General features: G+C 38.5%; 2 protein-coding genes and 1 long non-coding RNA gene across 4 annotated transcripts; 1 reads left to right on the top strand and 2 right to left on the bottom strand.

Annotated features, from left to right (window-relative positions):
- Positions 1-685: 685 nt before the first annotated feature.
- LOC146677905 (uncharacterized) lies at positions 686-3,740 on the bottom strand. The gene is made up of 4 exons (XR_014907673.1): positions 2,985-3,740; positions 2,476-2,617; positions 2,027-2,114; positions 686-1,440 (listed from the first exon to the last, which is right to left on the bottom strand). It is a non-coding gene; the product is annotated as an uncharacterized LOC146677905 (long non-coding RNA).
- A 2,353-nt stretch (positions 3,741-6,093) lies between these two features.
- tm9sf5 (transmembrane 9 superfamily protein member 5) lies at positions 6,094-18,249 on the top strand. Of its 2 annotated transcripts, XM_085427765.1 has the most exons (18): positions 6,094-6,412; positions 7,564-7,631; positions 7,738-7,831; positions 7,927-8,057; positions 8,231-8,360; positions 11,600-11,727; positions 11,882-11,996; positions 12,114-12,193; positions 12,299-12,404; positions 12,923-12,970; positions 13,320-13,452; positions 13,695-13,814; positions 13,922-13,979; positions 14,131-14,290; positions 14,372-14,523; positions 14,609-14,720; positions 14,824-14,995; positions 17,234-18,249. In XM_085427765.1, exons 1-18 carry the CDS (start codon positions 6,272-6,274, stop codon positions 17,299-17,301), a joined length of 2,016 nt encoding a protein of 671 aa, XP_085283891.1. In that variant the 5' UTR covers positions 6,094-6,271; the 3' UTR covers positions 17,302-18,249. The 2 variants fall into 2 exon arrangements, with proteins under 2 accessions (XP_085283891.1, XP_085283900.1); XM_085427774.1 differs by lacking the exon at positions 12,923-12,970.
- A 144-nt stretch (positions 18,250-18,393) lies between these two features.
- On the bottom strand, positions 18,394-22,468 carry gpr101 (G protein-coupled receptor 101). The gene has a single exon (XM_085427786.1). It carries the CDS (start codon positions 21,720-21,722, stop codon positions 20,379-20,381), a length of 1,344 nt encoding a protein of 447 aa, XP_085283912.1. The 5' UTR covers positions 21,723-22,468; the 3' UTR covers positions 18,394-20,378.
- Positions 22,469-22,942: the final 474 nt, after the last annotated feature.

Genomic DNA, 22,942 nt, shown 5'->3' with positions numbered 1-22,942 from the left:
TTGAGTTAAATTAACACAATTTATTCATGATCAATAAACCTGTGCAATTTGTGTTGATAAAATGTGACTTAAACATGTTTTGATGAAGTAATTTGAGCTCTTGAAATATTTTAATCCTTCACAATTTTCTCACTTTATCCCAACACCATTCAATAACTTTTACCCAATACTACTTGGTCACTTAAATGCTACATGTTATCTTCAAATTACATTTTGCTATTATATTCTAGTATCAAATACACAATTTTCAAATGGAGGCCTTATAACAGATTGTATTGTTCTCTTCCAAGATGGTTGCTGGCATCCACCAGTAACCTTTCAAAACAAAATGTCTAATTTCACTGCATTGACAGTAGGTAAAGAATTAAACTGACATTACTCCTCCACTGAATCTACATAAATCAACAGTTAAATAATGTCAGTTCTTCCGTGTTCTCTGGAATCAATCACAGCAAAGAAATTAGACTGTTTCTTTTGAAAAATGTTGGGAAAGAACAAATCAAAACATTCTATTTAAGGCCTCTGACGTCAAGATTCAGTTAAACAACAATTATAACTAAACAATTTGAGGTAATGTTAGTTTCCATTAACATTAAATTAGGTTACTGAATTGGCAAACACCTTCCTATTAACATTACCCATTTTACCATCAATAACTAAAGAAATTAGCACTTGCAGGTCAAAACCTTTATTCAAGAGATGCAAAAATAACATTGATACAGTGACTGTCAAAAATTACAGCACTGATCATACTGTGACATCTTGGTTCAAAACAGCACACTTAGAAATATTCAACGTTCTTTACTTCAACTGAATGAAGCTGAAAATACCATTTCACACGACCCATATGGGATATTTAGACTGCATAACTGTTCATGCTACATCTCTTCACTAGTAAAAGAAAGAAAAAATACAAAGAGAAATTTAAAAATGCTGCCAAAATGCTGTACAGAGCAAAAGGAAAAACAAACAACAACAAGAAAAACGGCTCGTCCTCATGGCAGTTGCAGAGTATATAAAAATGAACCCTGCGATCTGTTCCTGGAATTGAGCTTCAAAAATGCAGCAGAACAAGTGTGAGATTTAAATGTCCTCTCACCTAGAGCTGATCAGCTTGCATGCATAACAGTGAGCTTTCCTTGCAGGAGCAGTTTTGTCTTAGTTGTGAGTTTTTCTTGAGAGCTGAGTTGCATCCAACTCCATTACCACCCTTTGAATCACCTCAAAAGTGTAGCAGAGTTGTGATGGGTAACTCATATTGAAGGAATAAAAAAGGTCCAAACAGCATGGCTACTGCAAAGGTCACGTTATCCAGATCTTGAAGAACTACTATACCCTCGATGATGATGCCAACATCAGAAAAGTCATTGCCTGGTGCATCCTCTGGAGACAGATGTTCATTGTGGTTTTCTCAATCTGTGCAGTGGCCTCAGTCAAGTCCTGGTTAAACACAAAACATTTCTTTAAGATTCCTTTTTAAACTCATCTCTTTTGAATCTACCAGTTCTAATGTTAGAGTAATTTAAACCAATGCAAGCAACATAGTAAATAGCTATAGCCAAAGAGTTGCCTGCCATGCTGCCATTCATGGTCTAACAGAGTTTCTAAGACAGAGTGAAAAACATAATAATTTCAAATGCTTTACATTAGTTTTTGTTAGAAAGACACCGGCCCATCAGAAATCCAGGTTATGTCACTCAGAAGATGTTAGAATTTAGACTTTCAGCCCCACAATTTGGTTAGCTGTTGGTCTTTTTTTTTTTCAAACAAAACCTAATGTAAATATTGGTGGGATTTTCCTTTGTTCACTAGAATGACAAATTTAAAGTTTTTTCACACTGATGTGACCCCTAATATAAGGGGGTGGGGCCTCAAGGGGGGGCGGCCGAGTTCGCTACCAGGCCTCATGTGAACTTCAAATTATTAAAGAGGACTACTGGTCCTAACCAGTCCAATGAGGATCAAGTGGATAACTAAATGCATTTTTAAATGTTGCAAAGCCACAATCTACTCATAAAACACTCACCATGAACTCCTGCACCAAGATGTTGCAATTGTCTTTCACACAGATGCGGAGCACTTTGATGAGACTCCCTTCGAGCATTAATGTCATCCTAAAGTATTATAACAAAGAAAACAGAGATTTGTGAACTTTTCAGTAGCACAGAAGAAAATGATCCCAGACAAAAACTTAAACCAGTCAACATGCAACACCAGCATCTACAAAGAAATATCAAAAGTTCCTGTTTGACATCAACTTTATGGATATATAGTTTCCAGAACATTTATTTTTTTAAAAAGATAAATTTTTCTCAGTGGGCCAGTAAATGCATAACGAAAATTATGGCATCCTTTCGGTGGAATCAGTACTCACGGGTAATAGTTGACTGTTTCAATGGATGCAGCATAAAAATCTTTTACTGACCTAATGCAATACATATACACTTTGTAGTTAAAGAATTTTAAAGTTCTTACTGTCATCATGGCAGCTACATCCTTTAGCTTTGTGCCCTGTTCCCCCAAACACTTTCAGCAGACTGTCAGAGAGAAACTCAGCTCCGTCAGAAACCTTGACTGTAAAGGCAAGGTTGGGATGCACTGGAATGCTGCATTTCATCTAAAATGACATAAAATTATTTTGAAATAACAGCAGGCACTGTGCTTGGTTAATCAGTAATGTTTTGTTGAATAAAAACTGTGTTTCCAGATCTTATGGGATTAAAAAAATCCAAAGATGTTTGTTTCTGATTTGCAACCCAAGAACCCACAAGTTACAACCTCATTTTAGTTCAAGTGTGCATTAATGTGAGTCCAGTAATCACCTTTCTGACAATACATACAGGTTAAACCTATGGCAGATTTTGGATTTCTCAGTTGTATTAATAGGGTGGTCTATTTGAGTATGCATGCACCTAATAATTATAAAAAACCTATTATAATTAAGTTACAGAAACCTTAAGCGAAAATAGAATATACTTTCTTACCATAACACCTTGAACCCACAATCCATCAGCTGACTCCTGGTGAAATGCAGAATAGAGGTAATCTCTCAATGTGCAGCAAAAAAAAAACAAAAACAAAAGGACAGCAGGTGAGGGCAGGAAGGGTAGGGATGTAAGCTAGCATAATGCCACTGATGATATTAGCTAAAGCTGTTCAATGTCCAAAATCTCACTAACACCACGGTGCAGTAAATACACAATGTAACTGAAGAGTCAGTTGGCAAATCTATTCACACAGAAAACCAAATTATGTTGTGAGTGCCTCGTAATTAGGTTTAATGTGATATTACGGCTCTTGTGCCAAAGACAAATTCAAATGAAAAAGCGCCAATTCTTTGACAACAGATAAAACAGCAAATAAGCTAACGGCTCTTTTTTAGCATGTTACATGGCGGCACTCTAGACGTTTAACTACATTTGGCTGAAATATGGTAAACATTAATTCAAAAAATCAAGACATACCAAAAAACGTAGAGTTGGCTGCTCGACTTGACTGAGATGGATGCATTTTTTAAACCACGATCCAAAGCCCGCGAGATGAAATCACGCGTGGTTTCACGAGATTTAACGTTGCTATCTTATTGACTTACTTCACCTGAACATGATATGAACAATTTAATACACCCTTTCTGCATATCATGTAGTTTTTACACTATATAGTTACATTTATCTTTAAAACATGAGGCAATTGTGTTAAATACATGCAAGATGCTTACATAAATCCAAGAGATGGCCAGTCCCTTTTTTTCAGTGTATAGATGCTTGCTTGGTAGAAACATTAAAATTTTATGTGTTTAAAAAGCAAATGCTTCCATATTGTTTTCTAACTATAAAGAATGTTTATGTTCAATAAAGTTGCAGTTACAGTGCCCTTTTTAATAGGGGACTTGAACAGCATTAAGAGCTTAAAAAAGGAGGAATGTTTTAAGTTTGTTAAAATGTTTCACCTCTCATCCTAATGTTTCTTCAGTTCAGCTATGAACTGAATAGCGAAGCTTTCATAAAACCAATGCAGTACAGGGTGGGCCATTTATATGGATACACTGTAATAAAATGGGAATGGTTGGTGATATTAAAGTCCTGTTTGTGGCACATTAGTATATGTGAGGGGGCAAACTCCTCAAGATGGGTGGTGGCCATTTAGAAGTCGGCCATCTTGGATACAACTTTTGTTTTTTCAATAGGAAGAGGGCCATGTGACACATCAAACCTATTGGTAATGTCACAAGAAAAACAATGGTGTGCTTGGTTTCAACGTAACTTTATTCTTTCATGAGTTATTTACAAGTTTCTGACCACTTATAAAATGTGTTCAATGTGCTGCCCATTGTGTTGCATTGTCAATGCAACCCTCTTCTCCCACTCTTCACACACTGATAGCAACACCGCAGGAGAAATGCCAGCACAGGCATCCAGTATCCGTAGTTTCAGGTGCTGCACATCTCGTATCTTCACACCATAGACAATTGCCTTCAGATGACCCCAAAGATAAAAGTCTAAGGGGGTCAGATCGGGAGACCAATCCACTTTCCAGGAAACTGTTCATCTAGGAAAGCTCGGACCTGGCACCCATAATGTGGTGGTGCACCATCTTGCTGGAAAAACTCAGGGAACGTGCCAGCTTCAGTGCATAAAGCGGGAAACACATCATCATGTAGCAATTTCAGATATCCAGTGGCCTTGAGGTTTCCATTGATGAAGAATGGACCCACTATCGTTGTACCCCATATACCACACCAAACCGCTCACTTTTGTTGTTCCAACAGTCTTGGAGGGATCCATCCAATGTGGGTTAGTGTCAGACCAATAGCGGTGGTTTTGTTTGTTAACTTCACCATTCACATAAAAGTTTGCCTGATCACTGAACGAAATCTTCTGCGTGAACTGAGGGCCCTGTTCCAATTTGTTTTGTCCATTCTGCAAATTCTGTGCGCCGATCTGGGTCATCCTCGTTGAGATGCTGCAGTAGCTGGAGTTTGTAAGGGTGCCATTTGTGAGTAGCTAATATCTGCCGAAGGGATGTTCGACTAATGCCACTCTCCAGTGACATGCGGCGAGTGCTACACTGTGGGCTCTTGCTGAATGAAGCTAGGACAGCCACTGATGTTTCTTCATTAGTGACAGTTTTCTTGCGTCCACATTTTGGCAAATCCAACACTGAACCAGTTTCACGAAACTTAGCACGCAGTTTGCTAACTGTAGCATGGGAGATGGGTGGTCTTGTAGGGTGTCTTGCATTGAAATGACCCGGTTACTGCGTTCACCAGATATCAACACAATTTCGATCCGCTCCTCACGTGTTAACCTCTTCGACATGTCAATGGCTGTGAACAAAGATAAATTTGTAAATAACTCATGAAAGAATAAAGTTACATTGAAACTAAACACCATTGTTTTTCTTGTGACATTACCAATAAGTTTGATGTGTCACATGGCCCTCTTCCTACTGAAAAAACAAAAGTTGTATCCAAAATGGCCAACTTCTAAATGGCCACCACCCATCTTGAGGAGTTTGCCCCCTCACATATACTAATGTGCCACAAACAGGACTTTAATATCACCAACCATTCCCATTTTATTACGGTGTATATGTATGTATCCATATAAATGGCCCACCCTGTAGAATGCATTTGCCCGTTCCGGGTTTAGCTTGCAGTTATTTATACTTTACATTTAAAATGAACCTTTGCTTTCTCGGTATTGTTTCAAACGCATTTTCTCTTGCTGTTGGTTCTCTTATAGCTTACATTATGGATTATAGTATGTCATTTTCCAACTTTTACGAATGCTTGATTGAAAACAAGGACTGCTATGAGTTATCAATAAGCAACGTCAGTCTTAATTCCACGGTGTCATTGACTTCCGATTTTCTCCTGTTAAATTAAAAGCATAAAAAGCGCATTAACGTATGGAATTGTACTTTTAATTTGTTTTTATTCAAAATAAAGTAACCTAAAACATACCACTGGCATATATACACCAGTTATTAATTCTTTAAATCTTTAGAGGTAACAGCTTAATTATTATATACATTTATTTTGAGGGTAAAATATTTTAACATCCGGTATACGTCTTGTGACTTCCGCATAGCTTGACAGAGGTGGACGTCAGCGCCGTGCTGGTTGTTCCAGACCGTTCAGCTCAGTTGCTGTTTCTGCAAGCCAGGGACCTAGCATATAGCTCGTCGTTGCTAGCAGCCGTTACGTTTCTTTCGAAGAAGAAACCCCAAGTAGCAAACAAAATCTTCGAAGAACCGTGTCCGCAATAAAATGAGGATGCGGATACATTTTAGTTTTGCGCTTGTTTGTTTGTTAGCCCTATATATCCGTTCATTCTCGGCGTTCTATCTTCCGGGTTTAGCCCCAGTGAGTTTTTGTGATGAAGAATCCAAAGCTGGTGAAGACTGCCAGGTATGGTTGATTCCTACGACTCAAATTGTTATGTAACGTAGTAAATGTGATGATGAATTGGTATTTAGCGTTTTCTATATCAGTCTCCTAATCTTACCTACTCATGCTAGTTGGACAGCCCTCTCCTAGGCCTCGGCTATTGCCTGGAACAGGAGCGTAGGCAAATATTCTGGCGCATTGTTAATTGTTTTTTTTTTATTTGCGCTGACTGCTAGTGCCAACTAAATAAAATTCTTTCTGACTGGAATTACTGTTTTTACCAGTCTAGCATGAGACTTAGCACAATCGGGCTGGTTCAATTACTGAATGATAACCTGACGATGTCCAGTTGCGATGAAATAAAAGCCGTTATACACCTGAATTACAGGAAGTACCTGAACGTTTGACCCTCTTAGTCAGAGGGGGCTGGTGGCTCTGTTATGCATTTACAGGCATTTTACAAGCGCAATTTCGGGCAACTAGTGTGTTAAGGAAGGGTGAGTGTAAATCAATACATACATGTACATACATGTGGTTTGAACGCCTTCAACTTGTAGTTTTGTTAGAATAACAGTGCCAATATCCATAGGGATTACAAGGCTTCGGGTATTACTGAATGGAAAAACTTTATAGAAGATTGACGTCCTCCAGTAGAGTCCAGATTCTTTTACAATCAATAATAAGTGGCTTTTAACCTGTTCTGACACCCAGTATTGGTCCAACACATTACATTAAGACAGTTTTTTTTCTCCCACAAATGCTTTGTCATGTACCACAAATTGGTACATATTTATTAAAAACCATGCATGTATTAACTGCCTAACTATTCAGCACTCATAACAAGGACTTTGGTTGTTTTTTGCTCACAAATTGGCTTGTAAGGCAGCTTTGTTAAATTTAAATAAAGAAAAGGAATTAAAGAAGGGTGGCTATGGATTCCCCAGCTCCTCTACTCTGCATATCAGAGTATCCTTGGTCTAGAAACTGGACTCTGAGTTCTCCTCGATGCATCAGTTGGTGTGTGTGGCATAGGCATAGATTAAGTGCGTATGGTGCATGTGTATGATTGGATAAATGAGACTTGTTATAGAAAGCGCTTTGAGTGCTCAAATTCAGTAGAAAGGTGCTATAGAATTACCAATCCACAAGTGTTTATTTCTTTTTTTTAACAGACAGATATTCAGCTGTTTGTCAATCGCCTAGACTCAGTGGAATCAGTTCTGCCTTATGAGTATGACGTGTAAGTAGCATTTAATGTTTTTTTTTCTCATAATTGCATTTGACTGGCCTTTTTTGTCTCATTGTGATCCTTTCTATGTGTGTGACAATCTGAAACTTCGTTAAAGGTTTGACTTTTGCAAAGATGTCAAAGAATTAAGGCCTTCTGAGAACCTTGGACAGGTACTGTTTGGTGAACGAATTGAGTCTTCACCATACAAGGTGGGTGTTATCAGGAACAGTGTGAATTAACTCTTGTTTGTTTACTATATCCTGTTGATGTAACATGACCCTGATCTTCTTTTTTTTTTCCCCAGTTTAAATTTAATAAAGGTTTTAAATGCAAGCTGGTGTGCTCCACAAAAACCTACAAGCAAGGAAATAAGGATGATATAGCTAAACTGGACTTTATTAAAATGGGAATGCAGCTGAACTATCAGCACCACTGGTTAGTAGTAGTACCACACTGTAGTACCACGCTTTCTTTTTTGTGTATGCTTTGTGTTTTGCAGTACTTGCTTGTACAATGGATGAAAATGTTAATAAACTGTATGCATCAAGGTTGAAGTTAACCCCATTTTTTTCTTCTTTTTTCTTTCTTTCTTCTTTTTTCTTTTACAGGATCATTGACAACATGCCAGTTACTTGGTGCTATGATGTGGAAGATGGTCAGAAGTACTGCAATCCAGGTTTCCCCATTGGCTGCCTTGTTGCAGGAGATGGCAGGGCTAAGGATGCATGTGTGATCAATGTGAGTTTCTGGCTTTAAATAATTGTGATGTGGATACAGAACATATCACTGGACAAAAACAAGAAGGAATGTAAATTATGGTTATTATCAGTAAAGGAATGTAAGCAAAGGTGTGACAGAACATTTATAATGTAACACACACAACACCCAGTCTATCTTACCTTCTGTCAATCAGCCACTTCATTGATTTGAGCTTCACTCAGACTTACTGGCAACACGAATGGGCGGTAAGGTGCTCATTTTGACAGCAAGTGTTGATTTAGTTTTAGTCACAGACTTTTGACTAAAAATTTATTTTGTTTTTGTCATTCTTTTAGTTTGAGTCTAGTTTTAGTTGGTTAAATATCATAAGATTATAATAGACTAAATCTAAAATTTATTCATTTGGCTAAATAATAAAGTTTAAAAGTTTGTGTTTTTACTGGTGAGTTGCACCACATGGTTTACAAAATGTCTTGTTTTCCTTGACATTGAATGCAACATGTGTCCATATATCTACTCTTCTCCCAAGTGTTGCCATTTTGTTGCATTTTCATGAGAAACATTGAGCAGTTGTAGCAGTTGAGTAGTTGTACTACTACTATTTTGTTTTTGTGTCAATACATTTCAACATAGTTTTTGTCCTTGTGCATTAGTTTTTATTTAGTTATTGTGTTGTTTTAATCAGGAAACAAAAAAAAAGCCGCTGACAAAAGACAAAAGGGACTCAGATGCTGTTCTGGTTGACTGAATATTTAAGTAAGAAAAGACTTGTTTCACTCAGCACTTATCAGAGAAGTTGTCTTGACCTTTATTCACCTTCCACAAAAGAAGACTAACCAGCTCTGTTTGATTAGCAGGACTTGTAACAGAGAGAAAGAATGACATCCTATGAGTATTAGGTTAGGTATTGTTATTTGGCACCAGTTTACATGTCAAAGTATCCTTAGGCAAGATACTGAACCCTAAGTTGCTTGCGTCCATTGGAGTGTGTATGTGTGTAAATTAGTGCTGTCAGGGTTAATCTTGTTAAAATGACATTAATGCGGCAAATCTCCGTTAGCAAGTTACCGCGGATCACTCCAGGGTTCGTATGGGTGCTTGAAATACTTGAATTCTAATGTTGTCTTTTCAAGGTTTGAAAAGTGCTTGAATTTCAGATGTGGTGCTTAAAAGTACTTGAAAGTGTAACTGTACTTTTAAGCACCACAAACAACTATCTGATTGAATAGTTTTCTTATCAGATAGAGAAATGAAATGAGTCGCAAAATGTAAAAGCAAAATTTCCCCGCCTGGGCTGCCTTGCGCCTCTGTCTGTTTCAACGTGTAACCCCGCCCCTCCCTCGGCCAGTCGGGGATGAGTGCGCTAACATACTGTAGGTTGCTGTTTTAATGTGTTTGATGGAAAACGACAAGAGCGGAGTTTGCGCTCTCCAGTCGCATGATAGGTGAGTCCTATCAAACTCGCTGGAGAAATGATTTAAATATACTGAGTGTGATGCAGTATGGCAGCACTATTATATAAAATGCTGTGAACTTAGCTAACATTACTTAGCAGTGATATTAGTTAATTTACTCGAATGAAAGCTTTAAACATTAGCCTGATACATAACTAGCCAACTTAAGGCTTTCTGATTAACCCTCTGGGGTTGACGGACCCAGAGTCTCCATTTCAACTTGGGTCAAACATGCGGACTTCAAACTATATACCAGTTTTTAAATTGTGTTGATAGGCCACGTAAAACCGATGTTTTTTGTTTTTAATAAAACAGTGGCGTTTACTCTGGGAAGAAACGGTAAAAACTGTGTTTTCTAAGGAGAGCGCAAGCAAACACGCTTTGCTTGTGAGTGAGAAAAGAAAAAACACTCCTATTGGTGGAAAAATGTACCATGTCGACCAATCAAAAAAATTATATGGCAACATGTGGCATCTGGTTGTTTGGGAAGAGGGGGAAGTTTTAGGAGTGAGCGAAAGAGAGAGAGCGAGAGAGTTTTGATACATGAGAAATTTGTGACGTTTACAGTGTTTGGAGTCTCAAGTTAGTGTGTTGTCTTGTGTAGTTAGTGTGTAGTGTAGTCATTGTTTTGTGTGTCAGTTCTACTAGTGAATTTCACAGTTGCTGCAAAAAAGCCACCAAAGGCAGATTGCAGTGTAAACGCTGAGTGACACACCTGCTGTCAGACCTGCAGGTTTATCCCTGTGCTGTTCTCATCTGTGTTATAGTGACACAAACTTTTTTTGGAGCTGCATAAATAATTTTTGTGCCTTCTTATTTGATGCAGAACAACTGATTGTTCTGTAAATAGTTTTAAATGGTTATATAAAAAACGTCTGAGCCTTGGCTGCATTTTTAGGTAAATAGTACCATATAACTTTGTTGTTTGCAAAACTTGTGCGTATTTTTAAAAATGTACAATTTCTATTTGCATTTCAAGTTATGAAAATCATTCGTTAAACATGTGTGTGGTTTTTACAGTCAAAAATATCACTTTCTACTTGTATTTTAAATTTTGTCTGAATTTATATAAATTGTGCTGATGCAGTTTGTCAAAATGAGAAAATAACAGATTGGCAAGATAAACAGTTTTTAAAGGTGAAATATAGAGGCCAAATCAAAAGTAGTCAAAAACGGCCAATTATACCCTGGACACCAGCTTTTTTGAGTATTTGAAATAATGGTAAAATGAGGGACCGATCCATATGGTCACAAAGAATAGCCACTTGTTTCTGTGCTACCAAAGTTCCCCGGCTTTCATTCAAAATGTGTTTATCGTCAGCACCTACACATTAAACTACTTAAACATTATAAATGTCTTCAAGCTCACACTGAGGCCTGTGGGGCACAATCAGCCACTGAGACAGTACACACATTTATATGTGTATTTGCATACGAATATTTCATACTTTAAGGCTGCCTGTTTATTTAAGGGAGATACAAAATACATTGGGATTGTACATAATAATATCACAGATGATAAATTCAATAGATTTTAAGTAGATGCTTGTGCATTCTTAAAGTCTTATGTTGAATTGAACTATGTGATGTGCTGGAAAAGCTTGAAAAGGGACCTTGAAGGTTTATAAAAAGTGCTTGAATTTGACCCTGAAAAAGGTGTATGAACCCTGTCACTCCGTGCGTTCGTCTTTGTAATTGTTAATTTAAGAAAATTACATTTATATTTAATATTAATAAAAAATAATTAATTTGATACATTTGCAGTTATGATCATAATCATATTTATAATCCTATTTATTTCAGTCTGAGTTCAACAAGAAGAACACATTTTACGTCTTCAATCATGTGGACATCAAGATCAAGTACCACAGCGGCAAACAAGAGGGATGGACAGGAGCTCGACTGGTTGCTGCAACTCTGGAGCCAAAGAGGTAAAGCTGCGTTTGTAGTAGATGTGATAGCACCGAATTTTGAGCTAGTCTACATTGACGTTGCAGCTGAATGACAACAAAACCAACCACACTATGTCATGAATGACATTCAGTATTAATCTGACATGATGCTGTTTTGTTTTGTACACAACAGTATCAAACATACAGATGAGAAAAACCTAAATTGTGATGGAGGCAACCCAATGGAGGTCCCTGCAGAGTTTAATGGTGATGTGTCAATTATTTACACCTACGCTGTGACATTTGAGGTAGGCCTCCTAACTTTAATACTGATTACATGTAACTAATATATACAGATTTCTTTGCAACTATGAGTGGGGGGAAAAAAAGAAAACTAAAATTGTGATTTAATTTCCCCCCAACAGGAAGACAATACTATCAAATGGGCATCTAGGTGGGACTACATCCTGGTCTCCATGCCTCACACCAACATCCAGTGGTTTAGGTCTGAAGATGTGTTTTACATTGTTTACCCAAAAATATTTCTCTCAGACTCTCCTGCTCGTGATGCCTGTTTGCTAACGTGGGGTATATCTTGTTGTTTTTCCAGTATCATGAACTCCTTGGTCATTGTGCTGTTCCTGTCTGGAATGGTTGCCATGATCATGCTGAGAACTCTGCACAAGGACATTGCCAGATACAACCAGGTGGACCAGGTAAAGACACTAAAGTCTCTGTCTTATTGGTGCAGCATATATGTGAGCTGCAGTTGTTAGTATTAACCTCAAAGAGACCAGATGTTATTTTATTAGGTAATTTAACTATAATCAGTTCTTGTTTTAAAGTAAAAAGTAAACTATATTAAGTGAGAATGAAACTTTAGCAATATCAATGAAAACTTTGTCTTTCTAAGGCAACAGCCTGCTCTAAGGAGCAGCTTTGTTTCTATCTTGGTGTCTGTGCGCTGTTGTGTATATTCTACTCCACAATTTTATTAGCATTTATAAGGTTACTTAATGGTTGTGGTTCTAGTTCATAATGAAATATTTACATTTTATCTAAAACATTTAAGTGACGAGCATTAGACTCTGAAATCTTATGGCTAGTAGTAACACGGTGCCTACAAATCATCTTCATCAAAGTTATATGGCTAATAATTAATTCTGAAACGTAAGCTACCACTCAGTCTAATAAGATAAATCCAGAATTATAAATATTTTGTTACATTTCACAGGGAGACTTGATAAAGGTTCCATCGACCAAGGAAAAATCTACTCTATATGTAAGCTTGTCGAGATCTGTTTTAAACAAAACATTTAGGGTGCTGGGTGTGTGTCATTGCAGAAACATTCGACCAAAATATAAAATGTGGTGTGGGAACTGTACGTTAAAACTTCTATAAAATGCAGGTTTAAAGAAATAGGCAAATAATTTAGAATTTACTGCGCTTTTTTTCCTTCTACACCTCATTTTAAAGCTTTTGGTAAAAACCTTCTTAATCTTTACCTCTTTCACTTTTTTTTTCAGTATTTAGTAGTTGGTAAATCTTAAGCTTTTTATCATTTAAGTTCATTTAAATGAAGTATCAAATACCTAATTAATTGTATATTTTTGCATATTGACCTTCCCAGGAGGATGCACAGGAGGAATCTGGTTGGAAGCAGGTGCATGGGGATGTTTTCCGTCCCCCTAGGAAAGGGATGTTGCTGTCTGTTTTCCTTGGACAGGGAACGCAGATCTTCATCATGACTTTCATTACTCTCTGTAAGGACTATTTCACATTTCACCCTAAATATCCTTAACAAAGACCCCATCAACATATATTTACCTTTAAGCATCCAGCAATAATAATCATAACAAAGACTCTGTCAAGCCAAAGTTGGATTGTAGAGTCTAAAGTAATGGGGCAGCTGATAGAAGTGAAGTTTTCTGATACTTTTGCATTTCAATTACAATTGTGATTCTACGTATGGATGACTGCACTGATGAATGTTTGTTTACTGTAGTCCTCGCCTGTCTGGGTTTCCTGTCACCGGCCAACAGAGGGGCTCTCATGACTTGTGCAGTGGTACTCTGGGTTCTCCTGGGTACACCTGCTGGTTATGTGTCAGCACGTCTTTACAAAAGTAAGAGTCCAGTGATGACTTTCAATCATTAGAGTCCATATATACAGGATAACAAAACTTTGTGATTCTTACCATGAAATTCTCATTCTTTTTTCTTTTCTTTTCAGCTTTCGGAGGTGAAAAGTGGAAGACAAACGTATTGCTAACTGCACTCTTGTGCCCAGGGTATGTTTACTCTTATTTGTTTATCTGCTACTCATTAGTCTCAGTCGCACTTCAGCTCTGTCCTTGAGTGTTGCGGTTAATCTCCTTTTATTTACCTTGTGAACTGCTATTATTCCTCTCATGTGTATCTTTGTCCACTTCCCCTCCCTAGAATTGTATTTGCAGACTTCTTCTTGATGAATCTGATCCTATGGGGGGAGGGCTCCTCAGCTGCAATCCCCTTTGGTACTCTGGTTGCCATTTTGGCCCTGTGGTTTGGAATCTCTGTACCCCTCACCTTTGTTGGTGCCTACTTTGGATTCAAGAAACCAGTGAGTTAACCTGCTTAATTATTCTTATGCAATCAGTTAAAACTGATTGGTAACTAAATGTGTCAATTTGCTTCTGTGCAGGCAATTGAGCAACCAGTGCGAACAAACCAAATCCCCCGTCAAATACCTGAGCAGTCCTTCTTCACCAAACCCATCCCTGGTATAGTGATGGGTGGCATCCTCCCCTTTGGCTGCATCTTCATTCAGCTTTTCTTCATTCTCAACAGCATTTGGTACAAAAACAGGAATTCTCTCTCCGGATTTTGCTTTTGTGCCACAATTTTCCATATATTCATTAATATGTTGTGTTTGTTTCAGGTCTCATCAGATGTACTACATGTTTGGATTCCTGTTCCTGGTTTTCATCATTCTGCTCATCACCTGCTCTGAGGCAACAATTCTGCTCTGCTACTTCCACCTTTGTGCTGAGGTACCTGAATTTTGTGTGTCCCCCAGGTTCTGACTTTAGTTGACGTGTCATTATTACATTATTACTGAATTCTAACAAGTCATTCTTTGTCCTATGTGTTAAGGACTACCACTGGTGGTGGCGATCCTTCCTGACCAGCGGCTTTACAGCAGTCTATCTGTTTATCTATGCTGTACACTACTTCTTCTCAAAGCTGCAAATCATTGGAATGGCCAGTACTATACTCTACTTTGGATACACGATGATTATGGTCCTGATCTTCTTCCTCTTCACAGGTGTGGTCTTTACTTTTTGAAAATGAGCTCTTTTAGGAGCTACTGTTAGTATCTAGTTACCTTGGCATATAGATGATTTTAAAATAAAGGGCTCGCATAATGCTCCAAATACTATGGCCACTGAAGGGGAAAACAGTTGTTTACAATGTTTAACTGAGACTTGAAAAACGAACACAATATCTTGACTTGGTTCATTAGATTCCTCTATGTCAGTGGGTTAATTACTTTAAGCACTTGCACCCTGTTAAAATGCTTTAGCTTAACTTGCAGAAATACAGCCTTTTGTCATATCCAAATTGTCAGGAAAAACTACTACTGGCTGTAAAAGGCTGATAGGATATTGTTGTCATTTTCCCGGGTGGACAGTGTGGACACATGAATTTGTGAAGAGGATAACTCAGCTAGATGACATGGGATTTTATAATTCTATGGGTGCATCGACAATAAATCTTGGACTAATTTAAGTCTCAGTAACCTCAATACAAAGTCTTATCACACTGCAGCTTGTATTCAGGACTTAATTACAGAGAGAGTTTAGATACTGCTGCACATATGTTAATTGCACTGAACATCCTTTTTCTAAAAAAAAAAAAAAAAAAAGCTTATCTGATCTTTATTTCTGACGAATGAAAAAGCTCTGAGAGCTAATCGCACGTCTTTGGTGGAAAGAGGTGTGTCATTTATACATGCGAAGTTCAATGTTTGTTCTCTGGGTCAGAGATTACAATTTGCATCAGTCACCTGTAAAAGGAGGATTCAACATCCTGTTCATATAATATTTATTCCAGGCAGCTGTACTACTACTGTGCAACCTTGGTTTACTTGTCATATATTGAGTGTCGGCTTCTTTCCTTTTATTGTTACTGGCTGTAGAGAAGCACAGTGTTAAATCCTGTTAAATAACAGTTATTTGCAATGGCCCAATCAGAATAATTTTATTTTTAGTCTCTCTGAAGTGTAATGAAAATCAGAGACTGGGAGGAGTCCCTCTTGGTCAGATCTAGTTTTGCAGATTTATTTGGGTCAGTTTTTGTCTCTATGGTTTTCCAGTTTGACAAGATGGAGCCCACTTTTCTCAGGGGGTTTCTTTTATTTTTGTTCTTTTGTTATGCAGATCAAGACCACATTCATGCATTGTCATGGATTGTGATACATTTGTCCACACTCACTGACCTTCTTTGTTAATATAGTTTTCTCTACTCTGGGCTTGTCTAGTTCTATTTAGGGTTTACACAATTTATGTACCGAACCCATGATCACACTGCTAAGATAAATAGAACATTTTTAAGACTTCACATAAAGATTGACGTATGTTGATATAGTAGTAAGTCTTTGATGTCATCAAATTTTCTTGCGCTTTAACTGAAATCAAAGTAAGAGTGTGTGTAGAAAGAGGAACATATTAAATACTAGATAACCAGGAAATACACGCCTAGTCTGTTGGCTGCCTAAAGATATCCGGCTCGCCATGTGTCGAATGATGACATAGTTTTCTGGTGTTATACTGTCAGTCGGTCAGATAAAAGTAAGACTGCAGCTTTGCTTGTCACTGCAACACTGTTTGACAATGTTTTAAGGCAGAGCTGTAAGTCCCAAGGGGATAAGATGTCAAGATTATCACCAAGAAGTAATCCAAGGATTCAAGGGGAAAAACAGTTTCCCTCCTTACTTCCAGTTTTGATCCAAATAATGCTAATCCCTACTATATCCCTTTTTAAAAACTTTTTATTTTCTTGTCTGGCTTTCACCTCATCCCAACTTTGATCTCTGCTTAATTCGGGATTGGACTGCGTGGCCCTCATTGAGTAGTCAGATAGGACTTTTATACCCAGTTGATGTGGGATTTTTACCAGTCTGCCTTATCAGCATTTCAGAGCTCATGCAAATATGCTCTTTCGTTGACAAAATTAAGCACTGATGCTGGTTTTGCATTGGAAATTGCAGACCCAATACTGAAAATCTCTTATTTTCTACCTTTTAGTGGATGAAATTTGTTGGGCAGTGACACCAACTGGCTGTCTTGTATGCATTTTTGCATTTGCTAAAATCTTCTAAAAATATTGTTGTCTTTCACTGACTTTGTATTTTATTCATGATGAATGATGCAAGAATTGTAGTTATAGAGGCGGGTAACTATTTATTATTTATTATATTTAAGTTACTATTACAATTGCACCATTGTCTACAGATGGTCTCTGTATAACACTTTGTTCATTCTAACCTGTCTTTTATTCTCAGGTACAATTGGCTTCTTCGCCTGCTTCTGGTTTGTAAATAAGATCTACAGCGTGGTCAAAGTGGACTGACTGAAGAACTCTGTGAAAGGACTAACTCCTAGATGCGACAGCACTGGCCTCCCCAATGCTGGTTTTGTGACAAAGGCCTGAGGTCTGATTCGACCTGAACTGAAAAACCATCACTTATCATAGAAAACCCCCCTGATGAGCAGAGCCCGTCCTCTTTTTGTGCTTTAAACCTCTGTTGCTATTTTCTTTTTAAAAATATATATAATTTCGCATTTACTGTTGACTTGTAATAATTTGAATGGCGCCTTGAAAATCAGCCTGGGTTCCAATGATCTAGCTGTCATAGTGAGCAATGTGTGTGTGGGAATGTTTTTACTTTAATTTTCTAAGGAAGGTAAAATGTTATGTATTTATCTGTTCTATTCCCTTACGGCTAAAATTCTTTTTTTTTTTTTTCTTTACCTGTACTTTAATGATTAAAAAAATGTGTGTACATATACTGTATAGAGAGTGAGGGAGAGAATGCAAGTTAAAGATTGTCACCATTATGGAACCTTCTTTGGGAGTTATATTTTTCTTTTCTTTCTTTTCTCTGGTTTGTTTTAAAAGTAAAAATATCAGCCTGTATTGTAGTTTAGAAATTATATAAAACACTCACAGTGCTATGATACATGTTCATCTTCTTGGAGTTTGAGTTTGTATAAATCAGAGGGTACTCTTGGTTACGACGCACATCTGTATCATAGAGCTATGTGCTGCAGTGTGTTGCATATTAGGCTCCCGATTTGTTTCTCAACAGTAGACATGGTCACCTAGTTAATCATAAAGTAGTCCATGACTTTACTGGTCAGGTGCATTATGCACTTTCGAGATGTACCTCTTTAGATTTTAATAGGTGGTTTGCTGAACTGTTAACTACATAAAAACACTGCTGCTTTTTGCTTCAAGCAGTGTGGCACCATCACCCAAGGTGATAACATTTTACAAATAAACGCAGTGAATTCCAAACCAAGGTCACGCTTTTCTCTTTTAGCCTTTAGAACACCTAAAACAATTCCTACCACAAACAGTGTTTCTTACTATTTGTGTATTGATATAAGTCTAGTAATATTTATCGTTCAGCTGATTCGTTTTCTTGGCTGGAGCAAAATCAAAAGGCAAAATAATGTGCTTGGGGGAACGCTGTAAAAGAGATAATTATTGATGCAGTGCAATGTGCTACTCTTAGCCCTGCCCTAGCTCCTCAGTCACAGATAGTGATTGAATATTTTATAAAAAAAAAATCAAATCATAAATTTCTTATTTTAAAACAAAATATTGTGCAAAACATATAACCTCAAATTGTGAAACATGTAAGTAAGGGTTTAAAAATTGAACACTTCTTAAGTCCAACAAGGTTTGTAGATTTAGTCTTAAATTCTGTTATTAACCCACTCAAAAGTCAGCAGATTATAAAGAGATCCAGGAAGGAATGCAAATAGCTCAATGTGCATTTTAAGATCCTTCTCAAACCTAATGCCAGCCTGATACTCAAGCATTTTTTGGTATGTTGCATGTAAAGTCATGCTTTTGTACGCATTACATATAATGTACTTTTATTAAACAACAGACAATGTTTGATGTTAAATAATGAAAATGAAAATATTACAAAAGCACAATAGAAATCACAAAAATATGCACTTTTCAAAGGCTATTAAACATTTTATCTTATATTTTAGTATACTTAAACACACACTGTCCTTTACAGAGCCTCTAACAAACTCGTTACCCAAGTTTGATTGTCAACTTTTAATACTGTAGTTTGAATTTGCTCAGTAACCTGTTAAATAGTTCAAGGTGAAGTACATTACAGATCTCAGAAACTACGACAGTCTAGTGATAAGAATACACCAGGAGCACATTGTGCCAAATCTTTTTTTTCTTTTCATTTTCTGAGAAGGTACCTAGAAACTTGGCACTAGACACTTAAATAAATGCACATAATATGGTGATGGATCATAGCAAACTTCTAACTTAATGATTTACCTTTCTCTGAGAGGAGTCGTGGCAAGCATCCGTGGCTTTAGGCACACAGTTTCTTTTCCTTTAGAAATACTTTATCATGAGGTATCATCACAAGTCTACAAGTGCTCAATGGAATATAAGAAATCTGTTAAAGATCTTGCAACATGCATGTTTTTATCACACAAAAATACTCGCCCCTTTCCCCACGCCAACATTTGAAAGGCATCAAACACAGAGTCCAAATATTAAGTGGTATGAAATAAAAGGAAAATTTCCACATCAGTTACGCTGTAGATAAAAGAAACAAAGGACTAAGACAAACGTGAATGTGTGGCCATCCCATGAGAGAAAGGGAATCACCAACACTTGTAAGCTCTCACTGACAGGCACAATAAATCACTTTTCTAATTGTTTTTTCAAAAGGCGCTTTGCGACTAAGAGCAGTCACTGTGATAGGGACTTTAACACATATTCTCCCACCCGAGGTTCAAGGTGGGATCTATTCCTTTTTTTTTCCTACAAGCAATACCCTGAGTTGGAAAATTACAAGCAAAATTTGCTTGCAGACAAGGTCCGCTATCCTGCACCTCCAGCAGGACACAAAAAGTTTAAAGGAGACAATTGTGTGGATACAGCAGATTTACACGCCATCAGAGACATCTGATAATTAGAGTGGTCCGAACATAAGAGCAACTTCCTATTTTACACGTGCAGATTGAGAATAATTTGAATTTAGACTGATTTAAATGCCCATTTTAAATAACAGTAGTGAGTTCACTCTCGCAAGCATTATTATGTTTGCAAGAATGATGGATTGCACAAACTTTAACAGCTGCACACAGTCTTTATGTGGCACATGTGGTAACGCTTAAAAATGCATTTACATATGAAACACAATAACTCTTTCCTACAATTTGTTCTTTTACACATTAACACAACAACTACTGTGCCTAGGTTTTTCCCCAGTAGCAATAACTTAACAGAGATTTTAACAAAGTGGTAAAATATCATATGTTGGTGATAAATGATGATACTTCTGTTTGTAATTCCAGCGACCTGCTGAGAACTATGAACATGCTGCATGACAGCGTCCTAAAGTAAGAGCAACTATGGTCTGTCTGATGCATGGCAGTTTATGTGCTTTGTTTGCTGTTGACTGTAAGTTCCTTCTCAGAGCTGATACTGGTAGAGGTGGTCTCCTTACGACTGTCTCTCGACTTCCTCTCAAAAGTGGGAGAGGACGATGTTGTGCACTCTTCCCATGTCCGCAGGGGGACGATTCGAGCAGCCAAGCTGGGCAGGTGAGGGTGAGCGGTGGAGCGTCCCTCAGTCGTAGTGAAGCAGCTTTCCACAGCAGAGCTCTGGTTGGGACGGCCCTGCTTGCAGAACAACCCACAGAGTAAAGCCAGAAATTCCTTTCTTACACTACGGTGCATGTAGCCATAAATATAAGGATGTAGGCAGCACTGTAAAAAGAAGAGTACAAGGGCAAGGGAGGATAACCATGAGGGTATAGCTGCTCTGGTGAACATAGATATAGTATTCAGAATGGTGTAAGGACCCATGCTGAAGATGTATGAAGCCATGATCACAAAAACCACACGGGCTGCCTTGCAGTGGTAGTGAAAACGCCTGTGTCTAACTCGAACTGGGTATCTTCTGGCTGAGTAAGGTCCCTCCGGTGAACTGGGCTGCTGGGGCTGGCATCGCTGCTGTGGGCTGCTAGGTGCCTGGAAGTCCTGCGGGCAGGGTTGAGAGTAGGACTGTGTCTGTATGGGGTGTACAAGAGCGTTCTGCCTCCGGGCTGCCCTGAAAACCATCCAGTAACATCCGAGCATGATGAGCACAGGAAGCCAGAAAGAAAAGGTAGACACCACAGCAGAGTAGGACAGACTAGAAGACCACACCACTGAGCAGATATTGTGATGTTGGTCAAAGTCTATGGTCCCCCAGCCATAGAGAGGAGGTGTGCTCTGCAGGAAACTGAGCACCCAGGTGCAGATGATCAGGTTGGTGCCCAAGTGAGGGGTCATGCGAGTGGGATAAGAAAGAGGGTGAATAATTGCCAGGTAGCGATCCACAGACACAACTATAATGGTGTTAACCCCTGCAAATGCAAACAAGTGCATGAGCACCACCAGGGCCTGGCACAGCCGAGCATCCAGAGGCCACACACTTGGCATGGTAGCTGCAATAGCAAAGGGCATGACTAATATAGTCTGAAGTAGGTCTGCCAGGAGGAGGTTGAGGACAAAGCGGTTGGCCACATGAAGGAGCTGAGGCTTCCTTTGGAACACCAGCAGAACAATCACATTCCCAAACAAAGACACGCAGACAATCAGAGATATGAGCACCATCTTCACCACACTGTTAACAATGGAGGACCAGACCGGGCCCTGATTGGAGCTGGTGAAACCAAGCTGCCCAGGAACATCAGTGACATTTGTGCCCACATCAGGCTGCTGAGAACTTGACATTGTTCATGTGACGCCCAGCAGAGTGTTAACATAAAGTCAGGTTAGTCCCATCCTAAACAGGAGAGAAAAGCAGCTGTGGGGTGCTTTGATCTTTAGGGAGTGAGAACAATAAGCTGCTGTAGCAGGTAGTCTTAGTCAGTGATTTTCAGGTGCACACTGTCCTGAAATACATTTCATCTAACGTGACATATCATCCATAACATGTGAAAATAGTCCAGAAGACTCATCCACGAGTAGCTGGAAATGGTCAGCACTGATTTGCTTTTCATCATGATCAGTGATTAATCCCTCAACATTTCACCCATCGAACAGGCCATATTCCTCTTGCAGCGCACATCTGCAGAATGAAAAACAGAAGGGAAAAAAAGAGATAAATGCCACCGTTCAAACCCTTTGCATCGACGGCGAATTGTCCGGGTAGTGGCAAATATCGCGTTCTGCTAATCTGGAATTGATGTCTAATAACGTGAAATGATCAGTGATGCGATATTTTTGCTAGAGGATGCTCACTCCCCTGCGATCGGTCTTCATCGCTTTGCTCCCATTTCAGCCTGAGCTCCAGTCAATGGCAGCGAGCTTTCACGGCTCAGCTAACATACGCTGCGTGTCTTCACCCAGCGGGGGTCTCTCATCCAGACGAGCATATCTTTCCGTTGCTGCTCTTTTCGGATTTCATGGCAGATCAAACATTTATTATGTTATCAGCTTTGATTCTTCCTCAACAGTCTTAGGCTACTTACGGTCGAGTCCTGTCTCCGAGGTGTCAGAAAATACAAGGACACCTGCACAGAAATCTCCCCCCCTGCTGGAGCCTGTCACCGACCCCCTCCCATCCGTTTTCCCTCTTTTGTTATGAGGGTGCAAATGCGTTTCAGCATTCCCGTGCAACAGTTTTTAATACATGGTAGAATCGCAAATATTATCCTAGTTAAAAAAAACAAAACAAGTCTTCAGGATGTAAATGCACCCCCTCCGAAATGAAAAAAAAAATCAAATAAAAAAACAAAAACAAGAATAACTCGTGTATTTGTTGCTTTGTTCTGTTGCAAAAACTGGTTAATGAAAAATATGAATGGTGTAGTTACACGTTATCAAGGTCTCAGTCAGTCCTTCAGATCTCCTAGGTAACAAGTGATTCAATCAGATGGCTGCTTGTGTGAGCTTCACATGATAGGATAGCCTGTCCGAGGAGATAACAGAATAGGACCTCCGCTGCGGGC

This window comes from Rhamphochromis longiceps, linkage group LG2 (assembly GCF_057381845.1).
Source record: "Rhamphochromis longiceps isolate RC_006_pf linkage group LG2, R_longiceps_female_GT1.1, whole genome shotgun sequence".
NCBI classification, from domain to species: domain Eukaryota; kingdom Metazoa; phylum Chordata; class Actinopteri; order Cichliformes; family Cichlidae; genus Rhamphochromis; species Rhamphochromis longiceps.
This window is presented reverse-complemented; position numbering and strand designations above follow the sequence as displayed.